At 43.6% G+C, this 23473-nt stretch overlaps 1 protein-coding gene across 5 annotated transcripts in view; it reads left to right on the top strand.

Annotated features, from left to right (window-relative positions):
• Window positions 1–23473, top strand: part of CEP135 (centrosomal protein 135) — a 103500-nt gene that overhangs the window by 54991 nt on the left and 25036 nt on the right. For all 5 annotated transcript variants that reach the window (XM_050947413.1, XM_050947412.1, XM_050947411.1 and 2 more), the window contains 5 exons: window positions 11534–11611; window positions 11786–11937; window positions 20822–20937; window positions 21014–21168; window positions 22585–22640. In XM_050947413.1, the coding sequence (XP_050803370.1) occupies window positions 11534–11611; window positions 11786–11937; window positions 20822–20937; window positions 21014–21168; window positions 22585–22640 (557 nt within the window). The remainder of the gene's footprint in view (window positions 1–11533; window positions 11612–11785; window positions 11938–20821; window positions 20938–21013; window positions 21169–22584; window positions 22641–23473) is intronic.

Here is a 23473-nt window from a genome sequence, read left to right as displayed (position 1 = left end):
TTAGAAACAGAAGACTAGAAAGTAGAGCTACTTCTCCAAAGCTCAGAGAAGGCAGGCAGCCAGAAAACAAAGACCTTAGACACTCAATTCCCTCCACCCAAAGTTGAAAAAATCCGGTTTCCTGATTGGTCCTCTGGTCAGGTGCTTCAGGTGAAAGAGACATTAACCCTTAGCTATCTGTTTATGACAACGTGGCATTGGATAGTTGTCCGGACGAGTTACAGCATTTAGCTTACGGTAGTCCACGCAAAAGCGTATTTCCCCATCTGGTTTGGGTACCAGAACCACTGGAGATGCCCATGCACTGGTAGATGAGCGGATTATACCCATCTGTAGCATGTTCTGGATCTCCCGTTCTATAGCAGCTTGGGCATGAGGAGACACTCGGTAGGGTGGGGTTCTGATTGGGTGAGCATTACCTGTATCAGTGGAGTGGTATGCCCGTTCAGTCCGTCCTGGGGTGGCTGAGAACAATGGGGCGAAGCTAGTGCACAGCTCCTTGATTTGTTGCTGCTGCAGACGTTCCAGGGTGGTTGAGAGGTTCACCTCTTCCACGCCACCGTCTTTTTTCCCGTCGTAGTAGACACCGTCAGGCCACTCAGCATCATCTCCCTGGACTGTAAACTGACAAACCTGTAAGTCTCTGGAATAGAAAGGCTTGAGAGAATTAACATGGTACACTTTAGGCTTTAGTGAGGAATTGGGAAATGCTATGAGGTAGTTTACAGCTCCCAGGTGCTCTTGGACCGTGAATGGCCCTTCCCATGATGCTTCCATCTTATGGGCCTGTTGCGCCTTCAAGACCATAACCTGGTCTCCTACCTTGAAGGAACGTTCTCTGGCATGTCTGTCATACCAGGCCTTTTGCTCTTCTTGAGCATCCTTTAGGTTCTCTCTAGCAAGGGCTAAAGAGTGTCGGAGGTTGCTTTGTAGGTTGCTTACAAAGTCCAGAATGTTAGTTCCTGGAGAAGGCGTAAACCCCTCCCATTGCTGCTTCACCAACTGTAATGGCCCCTTAACCTCGTGACCATACACAAGTTCAAATGGTGAAAACCCTAAACTGGGATGTGGTACAGCCCTGTAGGCAAACAGCAACTGCTGCAACACTAGGTCCCAATTATTGGAGAATTCGTTGATGAATTTTTGTATCATGGCCCCCAAAGTTCCACTGAACCTTTCCACCAGGCCATTGGTTTGATGGTGGTACGGGGTGGCAACCAAGTGATTCACCCCATGAGTTTCCCACAGTTTTTCCATGGTCCCTGCCAGGAAATTAGACCCTGAATCTGTAAGGATGTCAGAGGGCCAACCTACCCTGGCAAAGATGTCTGTTAAGGCCAGGCACACAGTGTTAGCCCGGGTGTTACCTAGAGCTACTGCTTCCGGCCATCGGGTAGCAAAGTCCACTAAAGTCAGTACGTACTGCTTTCCTCTGGGCGTCTTTTTTGGGAAAGGGCCCAGAATATCCACAGCTACTCGCTGAAATGGGACCTCAATTATGGGGAGTGGCTGGAGAGGGGCCTTGACCTGGTCTTGAGGCTTTCCCACTCTTTGGCATACCTCACAAGACCGGACATACTTGGCAACGTCCTTGCCCATCCCCTCCCAGTGGAAGGACTTCCCCAACCGGTCCTTGGTTCTGTTCACCCCAGCATGGCCACTGGGATGATCATGGGCTAAGCTTAAGAGCTTCCCCCGGTACTTAGTTGGAACCACCAACTGTTTTTGCGGCTGCCATTCTTCCCGGTGTCCACCAGAAAGAATTTCCTTGTATAAAAGTCCTTGGTCTATAACAAACCGGGATCGATTAGAAGAGCTGAGAGGCGGTGGGGTGCTCCGTGCCGCCGCCCAAGCTTTCTGAAGGCTGTCATCCGCTTCCTGCTCAGTCTGGAACTGTTCCCTTGAGGCTGGGGTCACCAGTTCTTCCTCAGACTGTGGACTTGGGCTTGGTCCCTCTGGAAGCGATGTAGGTGATGGGGTTGTTTCCGTTGCTGGTGAACCGCTCTCCGCTGGTGCACCTGAGGGTATTTCAGGCTCTGGCTGAGCCTTTTGGGTATGGCTGTCTTTTGCTTCTGCCAGTTCTGGCTCGCTGGCGCCCTCTGGCGTTGAGTTTGAAGATGTGGTTGCACTTGCTGGTGCTGGTTGCTGTTCCAGTTCCGGGCCTGGGACTGGAGATGCTGTGGCTGTTTCAGTGGTAGGCATGGAATCCGGGTCCACTACCTCTGTCTGGGTCTGCGGTAACACAGACGGGGCCTCTGTGGACGGTTCAGGAACAGGAATGGGTCTGGAAGCTTGCCTGGTTTGGCTACATGTAACCATTCCCACTCTCTTGGCCCGACTCACCTGGTTGGCCAAGTCTTCCCCCAGTAGCATGGGGATAGGATAATTGTCATAGACTGCAAAAGTCCACATTCCTGACCAGCCTTTGTACTGGACAGGCAGTTGAGCTGTAGGCAAGTCTACAGCTTGTGACATGAAGGGGTAAATTGTAACTTTGGCCTTTGGGTTGATGAATTTGGGGTCAACGAAGGATTGGTGGATAGCTGACACTTGTGCCCCCGTGTCTCTCCACGCAGTAACCTTCTTTCCGCCCACTCTCAAATTTTCCCTTCGCTCCAAGGGTATTTGAGAGGCATCCGGGCCTGGGGATCTTTGGTGTGATGGTGGTGTAATGAATTGCACTCGCATGGTGTTCTTGGGACACTTGGCCTTGATATGTCCCAGTTCATTACACTTAAAGCATCTTCCATCTGATGGGTCACTGGGCCGAGGTGAGTTACTGGAGACTGGTGAGGTTGAAGGGTAGGGTATCTGTGGCTTTACTTGGGTGGTATGTGGGGTCTTTGGCTGTCCTCGGTTGTAGGGTTTATGGTCTGTGTGCCCCCTGGGGTAATCGTTCCCCTTGACAGTAGCTTTCTTGCTTTCTGCCAGTTCCATCCATTTGGCTCCAATCTCCCCCGCCTCAGCGATATCTTTGGGATTTCCATCTTGTATGTACCGTGTGATGTCTTCAGGAACACCATCCAAGAACTGCTCCATTTGTATGAGGAGGTTCAGTTCTTCCAAGGTTTGAATGTTGTTTCCTGTTATCCAGGCCTCATAGTTTTTTGCAATGTAGTAGGCGTGTTTGGGAAATGACACCTCGGGTTTCCACTTTTGGGTTCTGAAGCGCCGACGGGCATGATCTGGGGTTATCCCCATCCTGTATTTGGCCTTGGTTTGAAAAAGTTTATAGTCATTCATTTGCTGCTTAGGCATTTCAGCTGCCACCTCTGCTAAAGGTCCACTGAGCTGTGACCTCAATTCTACCATGTACTGGTCTTCGGGAATGCTGTACCCAAGACAGGCTCTTTCAAAATTTTCCAAGAAGGCCTCGGTGTCATCGCCTGCCTTGTAGGTGGGAAATTTCCTGTGCTGTGGAGCAATAATTGGCGCCGGGTTGTTAGGGTTGGCTGGCACATGCAGCCCAGCTTTTGCCAACTCCAGTTCATGTTTTCTCTGTTTTTCCTTCTCTTCATTCTCTTTTTGTTGTTTTTCCATTTCTCGGCGGTGGGCCAACTCTTCTTCTTCTTGTTTCCTTCGGTGGGCGAACTCTTCTTCTTCTAGTTTTCTTTTGTGTGCTGCCTGTTTGATTTGTTCTTCTCTTTCTTTCATCTCCATCTCTTTTTGTTTTATTTCCAGTTGTCGCCTGTTCAGCTTCTTTGATTTGCTCTTCGGCCTCAATTTTTGCCTTAGAAGTCATGATTCCTGTTTTCTTGTGTTGGGGTGCCCTCCGGTGTTTATCTTCTGAACTGCAGGCTCTGTTGCCTCCTGAAGTCTGCCTAGCAACAGTGCTTTTTTCCTTTTCTCTCTCTAGCTAATGTTCAATGAAGGGAAACCAGAAAAACCACTTTATTTGCATGCATATAAGTGCTGGTACTTGCCTCCTAATGGGAGGGCTATTGCATGACAAAAGACCCTCAACAGTCTCTTAATGGCTTCTCGCTTAACATGCAAGCCACAAACTGCCAGGGAGAGCAGAAAAAAAAATTCTCTCTGGTTCCCTTTTAAAACCAACTGTTTCTCTCTGCTAAAAAGCCCTTAGCAGAGAAAAGAAAAATATAATATTTCTGCTGGCTTCTGGATTCTGTCTATATCCCACCACTGCTACACCATGTCATAACCTTAGTCCCAGATTTGGACCTTAGCGTCCAAAATATGGGGGTTAGCATGAAAACCTCCAAGCTTAGTTACCAGCTTGGACCTGGTACCTGCTGCCACCACCCAAAAAATTAGAGTGTTTTGGGGCACTCTGGTCCCTCTGAAAAACCTTCCCTGGGGACCCCAAGACCCAAATCCCTTGAGTCTCACAACAAAGGGAAATAATCCTTTTTCCCTTCCCCCCTCCAGATGCTCCTGGAGAGATACACAGACACAAGCTCTGTGAAACTACACAGAGTGACTCCCCCTCTCTGCTTCCAGTCCTGGAAACAAAAAGTACTTTCCTCTTCACCCAGAGGGAATGCAAAATCAGGCTAACAAATCCAACACACAGATCTCCCCGATTTCTTCCTCCCACCAATTCCCTGGTGAGTACAGACTCAATTTCCCTGAAGTAAAGAAAAACTCCAACAGGTCTTAAAAGAAAGCTTTATATAAAAAAGAAAGGAAAAATACATACAAATAATCTCTCTGTATTAAGATGATACAACACAGGGTCAATTGCTTAAAAGAATATTGAATAAACAGCCTTATTCAAAAAGAATACAAATCAAAGCCCTCCAGCACTTATATTCATGCAAATACCAAAGAAAAGAAACCATAGAACTTACTATCTGATCTCTTTGTCCTTACACTTAGAAACAGAAGACTAGAAAGTAGAAAGTACTTCTCCAAAGCTCAGAGAAAGCAGGCAGACAGACAAAAAACTCAGACCCTAAATTCCCTCCACCCAAAGTTGAAAAAATCCGGTTTCCTGATTGGTCCTCTGGTCAGGTGCTTCAGGTGAAAGAGACATTAACCCTTAGCTATCTGTTTATGACAGCCTGTCACTGTTTTAGGTGCCAAGCCTTCTTCAGGAATTCTAGGTTCTTGTGGTCAGTGAGGACTTGAGTTGAGAACCTGACATTCTCCAGGAGATGCTGTCATTCCTTGAAGGCTGCTTTGATGGCCAGTAGCTCTTTGTCAAGGATGTCATTGTTTTGCAGCAGTGGTGTGAGCACGCGCAAGTAAAAGGCTAAAGGGTGAAGTGGACCATCAGAGGCTGCCATTTGGGAGAGGACTGTCCCAGTGCAAAGTTGGAGGCATCTGCTTCTACTGTAAATAGCTGGTACAGTTTCAGCAGTTCAGGTGCAGTGGAGGTCACTGAAGATAACCATCACAGCCTGAATGATCTGATTCATCTAGCCCAGGAGGGGGCTGGACTATTCTAATGGAGCGGGAGCTGCAGGCCAAGGCTTTCTGAGTAATGTTGAGACCTACTCAGGCCTGGTCTGTGAGGCGCATTGGGGCATAGCAAGGAGAGAAGCTGGCATTATTTAGGAAATCTCAAACCACAGTTACCATTAAACTTGTCCGGAAGTGGGACCTTTGGCTCTTGAGAAGCTGAAGCCAGGGTGAAACCTGGGCTTGTAGGGCTGTTTTCTACACCTGCATGGTGAACACTTGTGCTTGCAAAGTCTGTACGGCCCATCCACCAATTCCATCAGCGAAAAATTGGACTGAGGGGGGTCTATGTCAGTGAGGAGGGCCTCACCTATGTATTGGGCTGTTCAAACTGTAGCTGACTGGGGTCTGGGCAGTCAGGACTAATGGTTGAAATGAGAGTCCAGCCTGTCAGTTATAGTTTGGTCCAGGGGAGCAGAGTCCAGGAACAAGCTGAGGGTCAAAAGGACAGAAGCCGAATGGCAGAGCTGGAGGTGGAGCCAAGAATCAGTATCAGGGAGACAGAAGCTAAATGCCAGAGCTAGAGGGTGAACTAGATGCGTAAGCCAGAAGTGACGCAGAGGCTCTAAGTCAGAAGCTGAAGAGGAACAGGAGCAGGTTCAGAACTGGGAAGAAACAGGGCCTGGAACCAGGTTGGACCAAGGCCTGGAAGCAGGAGCAGGGTAAGTGCAGCTGTAGGCGTGGTACATGTTAATACTCCTGACATGCTGATAAACCTAGCTCTGACACAGTGCAAGGATTGGGCCTGCCTCAGAAACATCCCGGGGCCCTGCCCCTCATTGCCAGATGCACCAGGTGTGGGCAGGCAGGCTTATCGAGACAGGATCCAAGTGTGGAGGGGCTTAGCATAAGAGGATGCAGGTATGGGTTGAGAGGGCAATCTGGGTGTGGGCAGCTCAGTGGGGGATCTGGATGTATAGGGGCTTGTTGGAGGGTTCTGGGTGCAATGGTAATGGGACTCTTTAGAGGGTCCAGGTGAAGGTGGTTGGGGCTTAGTGAGGGCAGGGAGCTCTGGATGTAGTGGAGGATAGAGCTCGGAAGGAGGATCTGGTTGTGGGGGGTCTGTGGGGGGTCCAGATGCAGGGGGCTTGTTGAGATGGTCCAAGTGCAGGGGGAATGGGGCTTGCCGCAGGGTTCTGGGTGTGGAGGGGTGAGGCTTGGTGGGAGAGGGTCTGAGTATGAAGGGGTCTGGATGCACAGGAGTTGGGCAGATGGGGGAGCAATGTACAGTGGTCCCTCACCCTTCAGCTGAGGAGCACTATCTCTCCCCTTGAGCACTACCTCTCACCTCTTTGGCTGATGCACTGGGATTTGGAGAAGAAGCACTGACAGGATCTATCAGGGTAACTGGAAGGTCATTTGGGTCAAGTAGAGTATCACCTGTGTGTCCTCCACACTACTCCTGCCAACCATGGCATACTGATCCCTTGAAGAGTAAATCCATACTCAAAAAAAAATTGTCTCAAACTTCAGCTTTCAGAACCAGATCCCCCATAACAAAGAAACAGTTCCCATCTGTTTCAGCTCAACCCCAATTGGTATAGGGAAAGGAGCAATACAGTGGTGCAAGCACTTGCTTGAAATACTCCATCCCAGCCATTTCATCCTCCTTGCCAATTGAAGTGATCAACCCTCTGTCATCTGCCTTTGTAGAAGAGCTGAAGGTCTCTTAGTACTTGCTCTGTCACATGGCAGAGACATTGAACATCTCCCTGGCAGTCATCCAGGAGAAGCAGCACAAGTTGCTGGATATCATACAACTCTTCTTGTTGGGACAACTCACCGTGCCAAAGCCAGCAAAGTTCATCTGGCACACACCAGAACCTATGGTGAGTACATCAAAGGGGGCAGACAGTGGAGGTATTAGGTCCATGAAAAGGGATTTAAGTACTTTTACCAACATCTTCTCCAGGTATTGTTGTAGTTCAGGCAGTCCACGAGACAAGCAAGACCAGGCAAAGGTCTGACATCTTTGGGAAGTAAGCTTACTCTTCACAAGCCTCCAAGTGCAAATAGTGAATTACCAGGTGCAACTTTCCAAATATGGCTTCGTGCCATTGGACAAACTCTCTGTAATTTTATGGACAAGCTCTTCATAGATCACCTGGATAAAATAAAAGGTCTTATGGTAGCTTCCAGCCCTGAGAGCATGCTGATCAGCAATTGACACAGTTGATACAGCTTTCAGATAAAACAGCCACTGCTGTAGCTATGAGGTCTTTTTAGTTACAGGCATCAGGAATTCGACATGTAGTCCAGGTTACTATTGAGGACCTCCTCTACGGGGGCAGTGAGCTCAACAACATCATGGACAACACCCTATATACCTTAATAGTCAAGACATTCAGTGAGTTTCCTGGGCCTATAAGTTCTGCCCCCTAAGAGGAAGTTTCCCAGACAATAGCTACAGCAATACAGGCAGAGGCAACAGCCCCACTATTACTTGCTATAGTGATCCTTGTAGCCCCTGGGCAAGAGACAGCATTTCTGTAGTGGATGACCTTCTGCCTCCTCCTCAATTGTCCCGCAATCCAGGGGTTCAAGAAAACATCAGTTTTGATATACAGGGTAAGAATTGTGCCAGACCATCTATGAACCCTTCTTTTTTCGTCCATTCTTTGACATTCACCTGTCCTTTTCTGGGAGGCTTGGTCAGGGATAACCTCAGACCAGTGGGTCTCTAAAATCATCAAAAACACCTTTCTCCCTGTCTCTCTTCAGGGACCCTTCTCATGAGAATCTACAGAAGCAAGAGAAACCACTCCATGGTAGAAGTGGGAACAGTGGAGGAGGTGCCTCAGGAGTTAAGGGGCAAGGAATTCTGTTTCCACTTACTTCCTATTCCCAGAGAGGACAGAGGGTGGAGACTCATCTTCGATCTTCAGTGCCTTCATTCGTTGCTCTGTCTCCGAGTCCCATGGTCTGGTTTGTGGTTCTTGACCCTCCAAGATACCTATTTCCACATTTCTATGCATCCAGCTCACAGGAAGTATCAGTGGCTCCTGGTAGAAACTTAACTTTATCAATACAGAGTTGTACCTTTCAGCCTCTCCACAGCACCACAAGTATTTACCAAGGTCCTAGCTGTGGTGGCCACACATTTTAGATAACCAGGAATCTCCTGGTTTTTCTCTATCTGTATGACTGGCTGCTGCGAGGGAAGTCCCCTTCAGCACATAACAGCTTAACTTCAAAAGATATTCCACCCTGAGGCTCAGAGTCAACAGGTAAAAATGGACTCTGACCTCAACCCAGAGTTTATTAGGGCACTGTTAAATTAAAAGTCAGCATGAACATACCTCCTTCAAAAGAGGTTTCAGACTATGATAAACCTCATCAATCAACTCTGGTCCCACCCCAGCACTCAGGAGTGAGTTCCTGCGTCCAATTGCTGAGGCACATGTCAGCATGCATGTACGTCATCCAGCATGCCAGACTTTATCTGAGGGTGAATGAGATTTGCATATCTGCCAAATAGACACAGGAAGGATTAAATGTTTGTAGTCTTTCTAGAAATCTTTCTTCTTTAAACTAACAGACAGATCCAACCTAGGTATGCAGCAGAAAGTCCTTTTCACAAAAACCACCAACAAAAACTCTTGTCTTGAATGCCTCTATTCTAAGGTAGGAAATTGTCACAACCTGCCCCTTCCTGGGCTCATGCCTTGTTCAAAACTGGTGTTTCTGGTTTACTAGTAATCCCTCTAAGTTTCCTCTCCAAACCCTTGCCTGTAAATATTGGGCAATTCTGGCTGCTTTGCCTAACTCTGTTTCAAGGACCCTGTAGATCTCTTCAGACACCCACTGATTTACTGTACCTAGGACTTCTGAGTTTGAAAAACCAGTATACTTTTATTTAACTAGCGTAAACATATACCTCTACCCTGATATAACGTGACCCGATATAACAAGAATTCATATAACATGATAAAGCAGTGCTCTGGGGGGCTACATGCTCCGGTGGATCAAAGCAAGTTTGATATAATGCGGTTTCACCTATAACGCAGTAAGATTTTTTTTTTGGCTCCCAAGGACAGCGTTATATCTAGGTAGAGGTGTATCATAAAAAGCAACCACTTTCACTATCCCTTCTACTTCTGACTTTCAGAAGGAAAGCCTAATTTTATGAGAGCCCAGTAGTGCTTCCCTACCTGATCACAATATAGTTCTCTGACTCCCTCTATGATCCTGTTCTCCATCTTCTCAGGAGCTATCCAACCTACCTTCAAATTCAAAACTCCCAAAAGTTACAAACAAACAGAGCAGGTGGTATTTCCATCCAAAAGTTCATGCCGCTATACACCCAGCACCATATTGATGTTGGTCATCATCCAACAACGTACACCATCGTACAATTTCACTTAGCATCAGTTATATATTGTATACTAGCTCAAGTGAATGTAATCCCTTCTCAACAGGAGACCACATTATTCTGGAACTCAGGACTGTTATGCTGGTGTGGCTTTCCTACCCCTAATTGAGAACTTGATGATTCATGTATTCGCAGATGGTACCATGGTGATGCACTGCATCAGCTGGCATGGGGGAGCTAGATCTCCCCTCACCTCCACCCCTTTATATTCATAGGTTATGTTTACCCTACAATGTAGGGTTGTGATTTTCCCTGCTTGTGTACACATATTCACACTAGCTTGATAACAGCAGTGTAGTTTCAGCACTATTGGTAGTGGCTGGAAAGGCATGGCTGAGTCATGCCAAGTACAAACCCACCTGAAACCAGTAGGTAAGTACTTGGAATGGCTCATCTATGCCTCCACTACTGCTACCCATGCCAGTGCGGCTACGCTGCTATATATACTCGTGCTAGCTAGTGCAGGTATGTGTTCACAAGTAGGGGACTCACACCCCTAGCTCATAGTGTAGATGTAGCCATAAATATGAAGGCCAGAAGGGAGCATTATGATCATTTAGTGCTGACCTTCTGCATAGCACAGACCATAAAACATCCCTGAACTAATACCTATTTGCACTAGAGCATATCTTTTAGAAAAACATCTAGTCCTGATTTAAAAATTGCCATTGATAGAGAATCTACCACAACCCTGGGTTACATTGTTCCAATGATTTAATTACCCTCACTGTTAAAAATTTGCACCTTATCTCTAGTATGATTTTTTTCTAGTTCAACTTCCAGCGTTGGATCGTGTTATTTCTTTGTCTGCTAGACTGAAGAGTCCATTATCAAATATTTATTCCCCATATAGGTACTTACAGACTGTGACCAAGTCTCTCTCCTTTATCTTCTTTGAGCTCCTTGAATCTATTTAGCTTAACAATCACTATAAGGCGTGTTTTCCAATTCTTTAGTCCCAAGTGGCTTCCCCAAAATGGGAAAAGCAGTAGCAGCAAGGTATGGAAGGAGTCTGGTTTGGATATGCCATATATACAAAGCAAGTCTGTGAAGAAGGGGAAATCAGACCAGAGCCACAACTTCCTTGGTAAAGAGCGATCATCCACAGATTTCTGAGGAAGTGCATAAGCTTATCTAATGACATCACAATACTCATATATAAAAATCAGAAGGTAGATAAAGGTTCTTTAACAGTAAATAATGATACAATGCTGAAATGTGGAAAGATCAATTTGATTTGTAAGCAGACCTTAAGCTTCAAGTTTCTAAGGTTGTGTTTGTAGCAAATGAAAACGGATTTTAAAAATTACTTTAAACCTTGACAATATCTTTTAAAAAATAGCTTAGAATTCTGATGTGTTAGCTCACCATACTTGGCATTACTTTGGTTTTGTAATCTCTCTATAGCAACCCACTTGAGACTATTTCATAAGGGGAAAGGAAATTTACTTTTTCTGTTACAAATTCTCCAAAAGGTGGAATCATAAAGAGGTTTAAGGCATCTGTAAGTATCCTCAGAAAATCATGAGAAACATTGTATCATACTTACATTGTTGTTTGTTCAGGTGAAGCTCTGGAGTTTGTAGTGTGCTTTGCATCCAATCATGTGCATATGAAGATAAGACCTTTTTCTTTTAGAACTTTATATTATGCAAAGAGCATTGCCATCTTAAATCATACTCCAGTCTAAAAAATTACTTACTGTTACAAATAATTCTGTGCTTCTTTCCATGTCAGGTCCAGCAGGAGGCAGCTGCCTTTGAGAAATCAAAGATGGAGCATGACATCACAGAACTGGAAAACACTATTTCTGGGGTAAGTAACATGTTAGTGAGTAAACATCTAACAGAAGTTTTTTTCTCACCCAAATGGCTTTTTAAAACCCTTTAGATCAATTTTCCTTAAAGTAAAATCATTCCACTGTAATGGATTTCTAAAGGAAATAAAGACAACTTGTCTTTTTTTTCTTTTTCTTTTTTTTAATTGCAGTTTGAAACACAACAGTTTGAACTGAAGAGTACAATCTCTGTACTGAAAGAAAGAATAAACTCTCTGGAAGATGAATTAAAAATAAAGTCTAATAAACTTGCTCAGACATCTGATGACTCTTCACAATTTAAAGCTGAGTTATGCTCACTTCAGTAAGTTTAGCTTAAAATTTTGTGTCCTGTTATAGCAGTTAACATATAATTTTTGTCATATGTTAACATGACAGAGATAGATAACTCATGGTAAAACTTTCATAAAATGTTTTTAAAATATCCTGGTATTGTTTGTCTTGCACTGACAAGAAAACTTCAGTAGGAAAAGGTGCTCTAGATTCTCCTGGGCTACCAGTGAAGTTGTATAGTGAGCAAATATAATAATATTTTTAAAGCACCAATTGCAAATGAAAGATAATCTTATTGCCAACATGAAAAAACACAGACTCCTGAAGCTGTGAAAATCTTTGTACAGAGTCCATCACTTGTTATACTAAGTTGGAGTAAAGAAAATTCCAAAACTGAAAAGTTCACTAAATTATAGTAAAGGTTGATATGTGCAATTTGAGAAGAAATGCTACTAAACCCATTTGTTAATTTAAAAAAATATATACATTAAAATTTCTATAATGGGGGTAATTTCCGCCATCTACATGGTGTTACTCCCCCTGTACTTTTGGAGTGCCAATCTCAGGTCTATGAACAAGGCAGTAGTCAGGGTTGATCTCTTAAAATTTTTCTGCCCTCAGAATTGTTTCAATTTTTCCAAACAGCCGTGTTCCCTAGCTATGATCCTGGAGGAAAATGAAGTTTCTAACAGGTGCTGCACATGCATTTCCTTAGAGTGGAGATGAAAGCTCTCCCAGACTAGAACACTGCTCCCTTCTGGCCTTCAAATTTATGGCTACGTCTACACTATGAGCTAGGGTTGTGAGTCCCCTATTTGTGAACACATACCTGCACTAGCTAGCACGAGTATATATAGCAGCGTAGCTGCACTAGCATGGGTAGCAATGGTCTTTGTAGGAGTAGTCAGGGCATGTGGGAGGGAATGAAGATGTTATATTATGTGGAAGGCAGGACAGTTGGGATATTTGGAGGAGGATCCATGAGATGGAATGAGAGTAGGAGAGCCATGGACAGCCATGGACAGCTGAAACCCACGAATAGACTCTTTGGGGCCTGTTATGGCTTATGTTTATTTAAATATTACTTTTACATCCCACAACTTGTGCTGAATTAGGCTTTTTTTTCTCAGTATGTTAAACTTTCTACTTTATTTATTGTGTGCAGAAAAATTGCAAGTTACGAAAACATCTTTGTTTTCTTAAATCTTTTCTTAAATGATGAAAATATTAATGATGGTAAATGTTCTCAACCTCCTTAAAAAGCTCTCATTTTCTCATCCCAAAGTCAAAGTGAGGCCTCAGACTTATTTTAGACTACCAAATCTCAAAAAGTACATAAGAAAAATAAAGTTTCATATGCTTACCCTATCTTCTGTTATCCATTCCCAAACTCAACTATTGGTTCACTGCCCCTGGGTTAAAGGATGCCTATTTCCACGTGGTCATTCATCAGAGTCACCAAATGTTCTTAAGGGTTGTTGTAGCAAGTGTGCATTATCAGTTTGTGCTCATTTCTTTTGGTCTGTCATCATACCCCCTGAGTCTTTACAAAGTGCAGGCAGTAGGGGCAGCACATCACAGGAAGACAAAAACCCAAGTATATCCATTTCTGGATGATTGGTTGGTCTTAGGTCATTCCAGACAGCAAGTGAAGGAAGCCATCGAGAAGATCTGATCCCTAATTTGTTTGTTTGGCCTGATGATCAACAAAGACAAATCAGTTCTTCTCCTTGTACAGAAAATTGAATTTATAGGAGTTCTTCTTGACTTGACATCAGGAAGAGCTTAGTTGCCTCAGACCAAATTTCAAGCAATATTCAACACGTGCAAAGAATTAGTTATATCTTTGTACAACAGTAAGGAACTGCCCGAAACTTCTGGGTCACACAGCAGCTTGCGTATAATAAATGGCACAATTCACCTTGAGTCCTGCAGAAGTGGTTGAAGTGTGTATCTCATCATCTACTCGAAATGCAGACTCAACTGTTCCTGCAACTGTTCTGTCTTGCCTGGACTGGTGAATGGACCCTGCCAGTGTATGTAGTGGAGTTCCATTTGCTCCAATTCTGCCTTGTGTGACCTTAGTCACAAATGCTTCATTCCTCAATTGGGAAGTGCATCTAGGGAGCTTTCAGTCACAAGGTCTGTAGACTGATCAGGACCTCTCCCTACAGATCAATGTCAGGTAGCTCTGAGTTATTTGTCTGGCCTGTCAAGTGTCCCTGTTCTGTTCAAGTGCTGACATGCAACATTGTTGCAATGATTTACCTCAACAAACAGGTAAATCCCAGATCAGACCCCTTTGGCAAGAAGTACTGAACTTCTGCCCCTTTTCATCTAGAACAAGATTACCCTCAAAGCATGTCATCTTCCTGGATCTCAAAACTTTCTAGCAGACCATTTCAGCAGGTCATTCAGCAGAGATCATGAATGGTCCCTCAGACCCAATTTAGCAAAGTCCATTTTTCAGATTTGGGTATACTAGAAATGGACCTGTTCAACACTTGACAGAACAGAAAGTGTCACTAGTTTTGTTCAAGGGCAAGTGTCAGCCCAGGATCCATTTTGGATGCCTTTGCAGTCTCCTAGAAGGGAAAACTTCTTTGTTTTCCCCCAATCCGTATGCTGCTGAGAGTCTTGGGCCAACTCAGACAAGATCATGCTGTTCTAATTTTGATTGCAGTAGCCTGGCTTTTTCAGCACTGGTTCTTGGCCCTATTGAACCTGTCTATTTGAGATCCCATTACCATCCCCCAGATTCTGGACATAATTTCACAGGGCCAGGCTCTGTATCCCAATCCTTTTAGCTTCCTGTGGAGTCAATAATGGAACACCCAAGCAAGGAGTGTAGGTTATCTGTTCTGCTGCAGTGGAGAGCATTCGTCTGAACATCAGAAAGCTTTCCACCTGATACACTTATCTCATAAAATAGAAGAGGTTTTCTGTGTGTTCCCAGCAGAAAGATACCTCTCCATCACAGACTCCTATTCAGTGTATTCTGGGTTTCCTGCTTCACTTACAGGAAAAAAGTGTCTCGATCAGTTCCCTCAGGGTTTGTCTGACTGCTATCTCTGCATTTCACTCTTCTACAGATGGGAGATCTTTTCTCTAACCCTGTGACTATTAGGTTTTTGAAGGGTTTGAACAGGCTTTTCCCACCTGTTAGAGACCCAGCTCCACTCTGGGATCCAAATTTGGTTCTCTCAGTTTTAATGGAACCCTCTTTCACACCTGTAGCTACATGTTCATTGTCTCATTCCTTGATGAAGTTAGCATTCCTGATAGCTATTACTTCAACCAGAAGAGTTGCAGAACTTCAGGCTGACCCTCCTGATACGGTATTTTACTAGGACAAAGTTGGTTTGTATCTACATCCTAGATTTTTCACTAAAGTGGTTTCAGATGTTTATTTGAATCTGACTATAATACTTGCCAATATTTTTTCTGAGACCTCACACAAAAATAAGAAAAATCTCCATACTTTGGACATTCGCAGAGCATTGGCTTTCTACCTGGATGGGACTAAAGAGTTTAGGACATCTCTTCAGTTATTCATATCCTTTGTTGATAAGATGGAAAGAAAAACCATTATTTCGGAATAACTTTTCCTGGATCTCCTCCTGCATTTGTCTTTGTTATGATATTGCCAACATTTAATTACCTCAAAGAGCTTTAGTGCACTCTGTGAGCTCAATCACATTCAGCTGCTTTCCTGAGTTACATTTCCATGAGTGGCTTTTGCAGGGCTTTTGCAATTGTCATCTGTTCATATGCTCACTACTCATTATGCTTTCTCCCAGGCCTTGAGGGATGATGCTATATTTGGGAGAGTGGTGCTGCAATCTTTGTTGAGGTAGACTCTGATTCCCTCCTCCTTCTGGGACTGTTTGTGTTTCACCTCAAGTGGATAGCAAGCGCTCAAAGAAAAAATGGTTACATACCTGTTCACTATGTTCTTCAAGATGTCGCATATGTCCATTCCATACTCCTCGCTCCTCCCCCCTACACTGGAGTCACAGCAAGCACTGGCTTCTGGTGTGAAGGAACTGAGTGGGGGGTCAAGGCATCTCCACTCCTTTATACAGTAACTCCTCACTTAAAGTCATCCTGGTTAATGCTGATTTTGTGGTTATGTTGCTGATCAGTTAGGGAACATGCTCGTTTAAAGTATCTTCTAATGTCGTTTGGCAGACGCCTGTTTTGTCCACTGCTTGCAGGAAGAGCAGCCCGTTGCAACTAGCTGGTGGGGGCTTGTAACCAGGGTGAACCGGCAGCCCCCCATCAGCTCCCCGTGCTGCAGCCACCTAGCAGGCTATCAACTGCTGGGCAGTTCAACTGTCCCTCCTCGCACTGCCATGTGCTGCTCCTGTCCTCTGTCTTGGAGCTGCTCCCAGAGACTCCTGCTTGCTGTGCAGGGGGGATAGGAGGGGGCTAATGTCAGAGTGTCCCTCTCCCCTCTGCTCCTGCACCCCACTTACCCTTTCTCTATGTAGAGCAGGGAGGGGACATGGATGGGGAGAGGCAAAGAGAGCTTGGGACAGCAGCTGCTGTCTCAACTTCCTGATCCACGTAAAAAGACAATGCACTTAAGAGTGGGTCAGCTTGCTTAAAGGGGCAGTGTGCATCTCTCTCTCTCTCCCACACACAAGGTGTGTGTCTGTCTCTGTCTGCTATGCTGTCTCCCCTCCCTCGTGTTTGTGCTGCCTTATGTGAGAGGCTACATTAACAACGTGTTAACCCTTGAAGGCTCAGCCGAGTGCTCATAGACTCATAGACTTTAAGGTCAGAAGGAACCATTATGATCATCTAGTCTGACCTCCTGCATAATGCAGGCCACAGACTCTCACCCATCTACTTCAATAACAAACCCCTAACCTATGTCTGAGGGTACGTCTACACTAAGGGGTTAGTCCGATTTTACATAAGCCAGCTTTATAAAACAGATTGTATAGAGTCGAGTGCACACGGCCACACTAAGCATCTTAATTCAGCGATGTGCGTCCATGGTCCGAGGCTAGCGTCGATTTCCAGAGCATTGCACTGTGGGTAGCTATTCCATAGCTATCCCATAGTTCCCGCAGTCTCCCCTGCCCCTTAGAATTCTGGGTTGAGAGCCCAGTGGCTGATGGGGCAAAAATCATTGTCGCGGGTGGTTCTGGATAAATGTCATCAGTCAGTCCTTCCTCCGGGAAAGCAACGGCACACAATCATTTCGCACCCTTTTTCCCTGGATTGCCCTGGCAGACGCCATAGCACGGCAACCATGGAGCCCGTTCAGCTTTTTTGTTTTACAGTCACCGTATGTGTACTGGATGCCGTGGACAGAGACGATACTCCAGCGCTACACAGCAGCATTCATTTGCTTTTGCATGATAGCAGAGACGGTTACCAGTCGTTCTGTACCATCTGCTGCCAGTGTAATTTGGCAATGAGATGACGGTTATCTGTCCTTCTGTGCTGTCTGCTGCTATCATGCGTGCCCCGGCTAAGATCGGCTGGGGGCGCAAAAGCAAAACTGGGAATGACTCCCCGAGTCAATCCCTCCTTTATGGTTTCTAAAAATAGTCAGTCCTGCCTAGAATATGGGGCAAATGTACTAGAGAAGCAATGTATCAGAGAGTACAGTTGCTCTGTGTCAGATGCCGCAGAAATGATGAGCTACATGCCATTCACGGAGGGTGCCCCTGCAACAACCCCACCCGTTGCTTCCCTTCTCTCTCAACCTTCCTGGGCTACTGTGGCAGTGTCCCCCCCATTTGTGTCATGAAGTAATAAAGAATGCAGGAATAAGAAACACTGAGTTTTTAGTGACATAAAATGAGGGGGAGGCAGCCTCCCGGTGCTATGATAGTCCAGGCAGGACATTAAGCAGTGTGGGGGAGAGGAGCGCAGCATCCCAGTGCTATGATAGTCCAGGCAATACAGAATCTTTTCTTTTCACATGAAAGGGAAGGGGCTGATTGAAGCTCAGCCCCCAGTTGCTATGATGAAGATGGTTACCAGCCGTTCTGTCCCATCTACTGGGAATGACCGGGAGTCATTCCTATTCTCACCCAGGCGCCCCCGGCCAGCCTCACCTAAAGCCAGCCAGGAGCACTCACGGTTGATAAGAAGGACGGTTACCAGTCCTACTGCACCGTCTGCCACCGGGGAGGGGAGAGGAGCAGATGCTTCTCTTCACTGCTGCAGCATCGCATCTACCAGCAGCGTTCAGTAGACATAGGGTGACATTGAAAGAAGTCAAGAAATAATTTCTTTCCCTTTTCTTTCACGTGGGGACGGGGGGAGTAAATTGACAAGCTATTCCCTGAACCACGCCGGACAATGTGTTTGAACCTATAGGCATTGGGAGCTCAGCCAAGAATGCAAATAATTTTCGGAGACTGCTGTGGACTGTGGGATAGCTGGAGTCCTCAGTACCCCGTCCCTCCCTCCATGAGCATCCATTTGAGTCTCTGGCTTCCCGTTATGCTTGTCACGCAGGCACTGTGTAGCCTGTAGATTTTTCTTCTAACGCTTTGACATTTTGTTTTCTTTAATGGAGCTTTGATAGAACAGATTTATCTCCTCATACAGCAATCAGATTCAGTATCTCCCGTATGGTCCATGCTGGATTTGGGACTGCATTGCTACCCGTGCTGATCAGAGCTCCACGCTGGGCAAACAGGAAATGAAAATCAAAATTTCCTGGGGCTTTTCCTGTTTACCTGGCCACTGCATCCGAGCTCAGATTGCTGTCCAGAGCGGTCACAGTGGTGCACTGTGGGATACCGCCCTGAGGCCAATACCGTCGATTTGCGGCCACACTAACCCTAATCCGATATGGTAATACCGATTTTAGCGCTACTCCTCTCGTCGGGGAGGAGTACAGAAACTGATTTAAAGAACCTTTTATATCGATATAAAGGGCCTCATAGTGTGGAGGGGTACAGCATTAAATCGGTTTAACGCTGCTAAAATCGGTTTAAATGCTTAGTGTAGACCAGGCCTCTGTTATTGAAGTCCTCAAATTGTAGTTTGAAGACCTCAAGCTGCAGAGAATCCTCCAGCAAGTGACCCGTGCACCATGCTGCAGAGGAAGGCGAAAAATCTCCACGGCCTCTGCCAATCTGTCCTGTAGGAGAATTCCTTCCCAACACCAAGTATGGCGATCAGTTAAACCCAGAGCATGTGGGCAAGACTCACCAGCCAGCACCCAGGAAAGAATTTTCTGTAGTAACTCAGATCCCATCCCATCTAATGTCCCATCACAGACCACTGGGCATCATTATTATTATTATTATTATTATTTTATTATTACCACCTGCTGATAATTCTAGTTATGCTAGTTCATCATTTAGCAGCAAGGCATTCCCTGGGAAATATCCCTCCCTCTTCCAACCTGTGACTTCACCACCTCAACCAAGCTTCGCAATCATAGTTGTGAACAGTATTAAATTGTTTAAAATGTATACTGTGTGTATATCTATATAATATATAGTTTTTTGTCTGCTGAAAAAAATGTCCCTGGAACCCGCCATCCCCTTTACATTAATTCTTATGGGAAAATTGGATTCACTTAACATTGTTTCGCTTAAAGTCGCATTTTTCAGGAACATAACTACAATGTTAAGCAAGGAGTTACTGTACTCTGGGCTAACAGCATGAGCATGTGGACAGTGCATGTGCTGCCCTAACCAGTACCGCTATGGGAAAAAGTTTTTTCTGGCTCCAGTGCATGGGCATGCAGGCACCTGAAGTGGAATGGACCTGTGCAACACATATTGAAGAACAACAGTTACTGAACAAATACGTAACCTTTTTTTAAATGAAATTATCTTGAAAAAAATGTCCATGTAGAATTACACACAGAAATTTTAAACAAATTGCTCACTCAGATTAAAAGGTAAGAGGAGTGTATGAAAATAAGACTTAAAAGCTGCATTGAATGTTCTATTGTAACTATAAAGTCAGTTCCATGCTTCTGTGACATATTACTAACATGACCATTTGGAAACTGTGGTCCCTAGACCATTTGCTGGTGGTTCAAACAGCTGACCCCACCGCCTTGTTTTCAGTTGCTCCTCCAGACATCTGTGGCTCCTCATTGTGAAGAAGAGACTGGATGTCATTAAAAACAGATTAAAATGAAGAGGATATCTCCTGCTTGACACAAGAGCCACCCTCCAGGATTGAGCTAGTAGCAGAATGGTTAAAAATCACTAAATACTTCTCCAGTACTAGTATTCTATATAAGCAACTTCTGTAGTTGCATAGAGTTGCTTGGTATGAATAGGGAGGGATGTGTATACAAGTCACTGTTAAACTGATAAAGTTTTGAGAACTTCTGTACTGGTAGATAATTTTCTTGAAAATCTTCAGAAAGTTAAATGTGCTTGTTGATAAAACAGTGAAAAGTCCTCATTCAAGTGAAAAACTTGTTTAATAAATTCCTCATAATTATAACTGGTATTTATGGAAGGAGTAAGATAAATATGGATATTGTAAATCTTTCAGTACAAAGATTTAAATGTACAAATTTAAATGTGTCAGTTTTTACGCACTTTTGTAAGGTTTTGTTCTGCTCAGTGTTGGCTTTTACAGCAATGTCTTTCTACAAAACAAATACTATAAAATATATATATATTTTTTTAAGAGACACTCATGTTGACTTCAGTGGGCTTTCTAGTTGCTGTACTACTTTGAAAATCAGGCCACTTATCTTTTTTTCCTTTTGCAAAACTGGCATTTTGGTTTTATTATTTGCATTTGTTCTGGTTTATTGAGATGATGAAAATAACTTTGGCTGATCAAAACAATCCAACAGAGCGATGGTTTAGATAATCCTTTCAGTTTCTCTAATTCTCTGATAGTTTTATCAAAGAATGTATTTGAAATATTAGTCTTGTGTTTTCAACTGACTGTTGATTTCTCAGGCTATTAAATGAACAACTACAGCAGTCCCTTGAAGATCTTCAGCACCAATCCTCTCTTAAAAAGGATGAACTTCAGTTAGCTCAAGAGGAAATTGCAAAGCTAGAGGAGAAAATAGGTAATCACTTCATATTCTTTTTTGCATTAATTTTCTATATTTAAACCAACAAAAACACCCATTTCTTCTCTTACAGATAGGTTAAACCATAAGAGCTCTTCACAGGATGAGACAGTGAATGTGCTTAGAAGTACCATTAGTGTCCTGGATAAGGAAAAGGACAGTCTTCAGGAAACTGTAGATGAAAAGACAGAAAGAATTGCATGTTTAGATGACAACTTAGCTAACAAGGTATGTGCACTAACAGTACTAATGTATTGCTCTTGATGAGTACCTTCCATCTGAGGATTTCAAAGCAGTACGCAAAAATTATGGCAAGATTTTGTTGTGATGCAAAAGGCCTTTGTATTTCTTAGGCCCTGTGTTAAAGATTTAAGTGGTACCTAAGGTTTTGTGCCAACCCTCTGCTCAGGGTTTAATTTTATTAGGACTGTCAATGAATTGCAGTTAATTCAAGCAATTAACTCAAAACAATTTAACTTTACTTGCAATTAATCGCAGTTTTAATCATGATGTTAAGCAATAATAGAATACCAATTGAAATTTATTATAAATGTTGTTGGATTTTTTTCTAGATTTTAATATATTGGTTTCAATTATAACACAGAATACAAAGTGTACAGTGCTAATTTTATATTATTATTTTTATTACAAATATTTGCACTGTAAAAATAAATAAATAATATTTTTCAATTCACTTCTTACAGGTACTGTAGTGCAATCTCTTTATCATGAAAGAGCAGCTTAGAAATGTAGATTTTTGTTTTGTTTTGTTACATGACTGCACTCAAAAACAAAATAATATAAAACTTTAGAGCCTACAAGTCCCACTCAGTCCTATTTCTTGTTCAACCAATTGCCAAAACAAACTAGTTTGTTTGCATTTATGGGAGATAATGCTGCATGCTTCTTATTTGCAGTGTCACTTGACGTGAGATCGGGCATTCGCATGGTACTGTTGTAATCTGTATTGCAAGGTACTTACATGACAGATATGCTAAACATTCATATGCCCCTTTATGTTTTGACCACCATTCCGGAGGACATGCTTCCATGCTGATGATGCTCGTTAAAAAATGAGTTAATTAAATTTGTGACACAGTTCTCCCCAGAATTCAATGTCTCCTGCTCTGTGACTTTACCCACATTCTGCCATATATTTTGTGTTAAGGTAGTGTCAGATGACAATCCAGCACATGTTGTTCAATTTAAAACACTTTCACTGCAGATTTGACAAAATGCAAAGAAGGTACCAATGTGAGATTCTTAAAGATAGCTACAGCCCTTGACCCAAGGTGTAAGAATCTGAAGTGCATTCCAAAATCTGAGAGGGACAAGAAAGTTAATACTCTTGCCTGAAGTCACATATCAAGACTGTAGCACTATCAGTGATATAACCTGCATCTGCTGACTCCCAGTCATTTACCTTAACTGCTAGATATTCTCCTTCTACAAATTTCAAATTAGTCCTAAGTTTCATTTTTATTGTAAGAAGTTTGGAAATTTGAACATTTAAAAAACCCAGTTACCTATTACTGAATAATTAAATTAAAGCTTTTATAAATGCTACTTTAAAGTAAATTATGCTTAGTTTGAATTATTCTGGGTATTCTGCAGCATAATGTAATATTCATATTTATTTCATAGGAAAAAACAATTGCTAATTTGAGACTAACTCTGTCAGAACTGGAATCCTCCGTAGAGTAAGTAATCACTGAAATGATTTTCTGTTGTTTTTATTTTCCTAAGATCAATATTTTCTGCAGAATAACAGTACTAGCAGCCAGGATCTTATTGTATTTTTGGTGACATATACTTAATCATATATGTTATCAAACAGGAGGGTATGATTTACATTGTGGGAAAAAATATATCTCATTGCAGAGAACACTTCCCCTCAAATACTGTAGGTGTTTATAGTGAGGATTAAAAGTGGTAATGGCAATTGTTTATCTGGGTAATTAAACTTATGTGCATTTAATTTTCCTATAAGTAGCACTTAAATTGCACTTCTAAGGGCTTGTCTACACTACTCACTGAATCGGCAGACAGTGATCGATCCAGTGGGGGTCGATTTATCACATCTAGTATAGTATCAGAGGGGTAGCCGTGTTAGTCTGGATCTGTAAAAAGCAACAAAGAGTCTTGTGGGACCTTACAGACTAACACATGTATTGGAGCTTAAGCTTTCGTGAGTGACTACCCACTTCGTCAGACACATGGATCTGCATCTGACGAAGTGGGTAGTCACTCACGAAAGCTTAAGCTCCAATACATGTGTTAGTCTATAAGGTGCCACAGGACTCTTTGTTGCTTTTTACACATCTAGTATAGATGCGATAAACTGACTGCTGAGCATTCTCCTGTCAACTCGGGTACTCCACCAGAATGAGAAGCGCAAGCGGAGTTGACAGGAGAGCATGAGCTGTCAACTTACTGCAGTGAAGACACCGTGGTAAGTAGATCTAAGTACTTTGACTTCAGCTATACTATTCACGTAGCTGAAGTTACATATCTTAGATCGACCCCACACAGT

Source organism: Gopherus flavomarginatus, chromosome 3 (assembly GCF_025201925.1).
Source record: "Gopherus flavomarginatus isolate rGopFla2 chromosome 3, rGopFla2.mat.asm, whole genome shotgun sequence".
NCBI lineage: Eukaryota > Metazoa > Chordata > Testudines > Testudinidae > Gopherus > Gopherus flavomarginatus.
The sequence above is the reverse complement of the archived record's forward strand: the minus strand, read 5'-3'. Positions and strand labels throughout refer to the sequence as shown.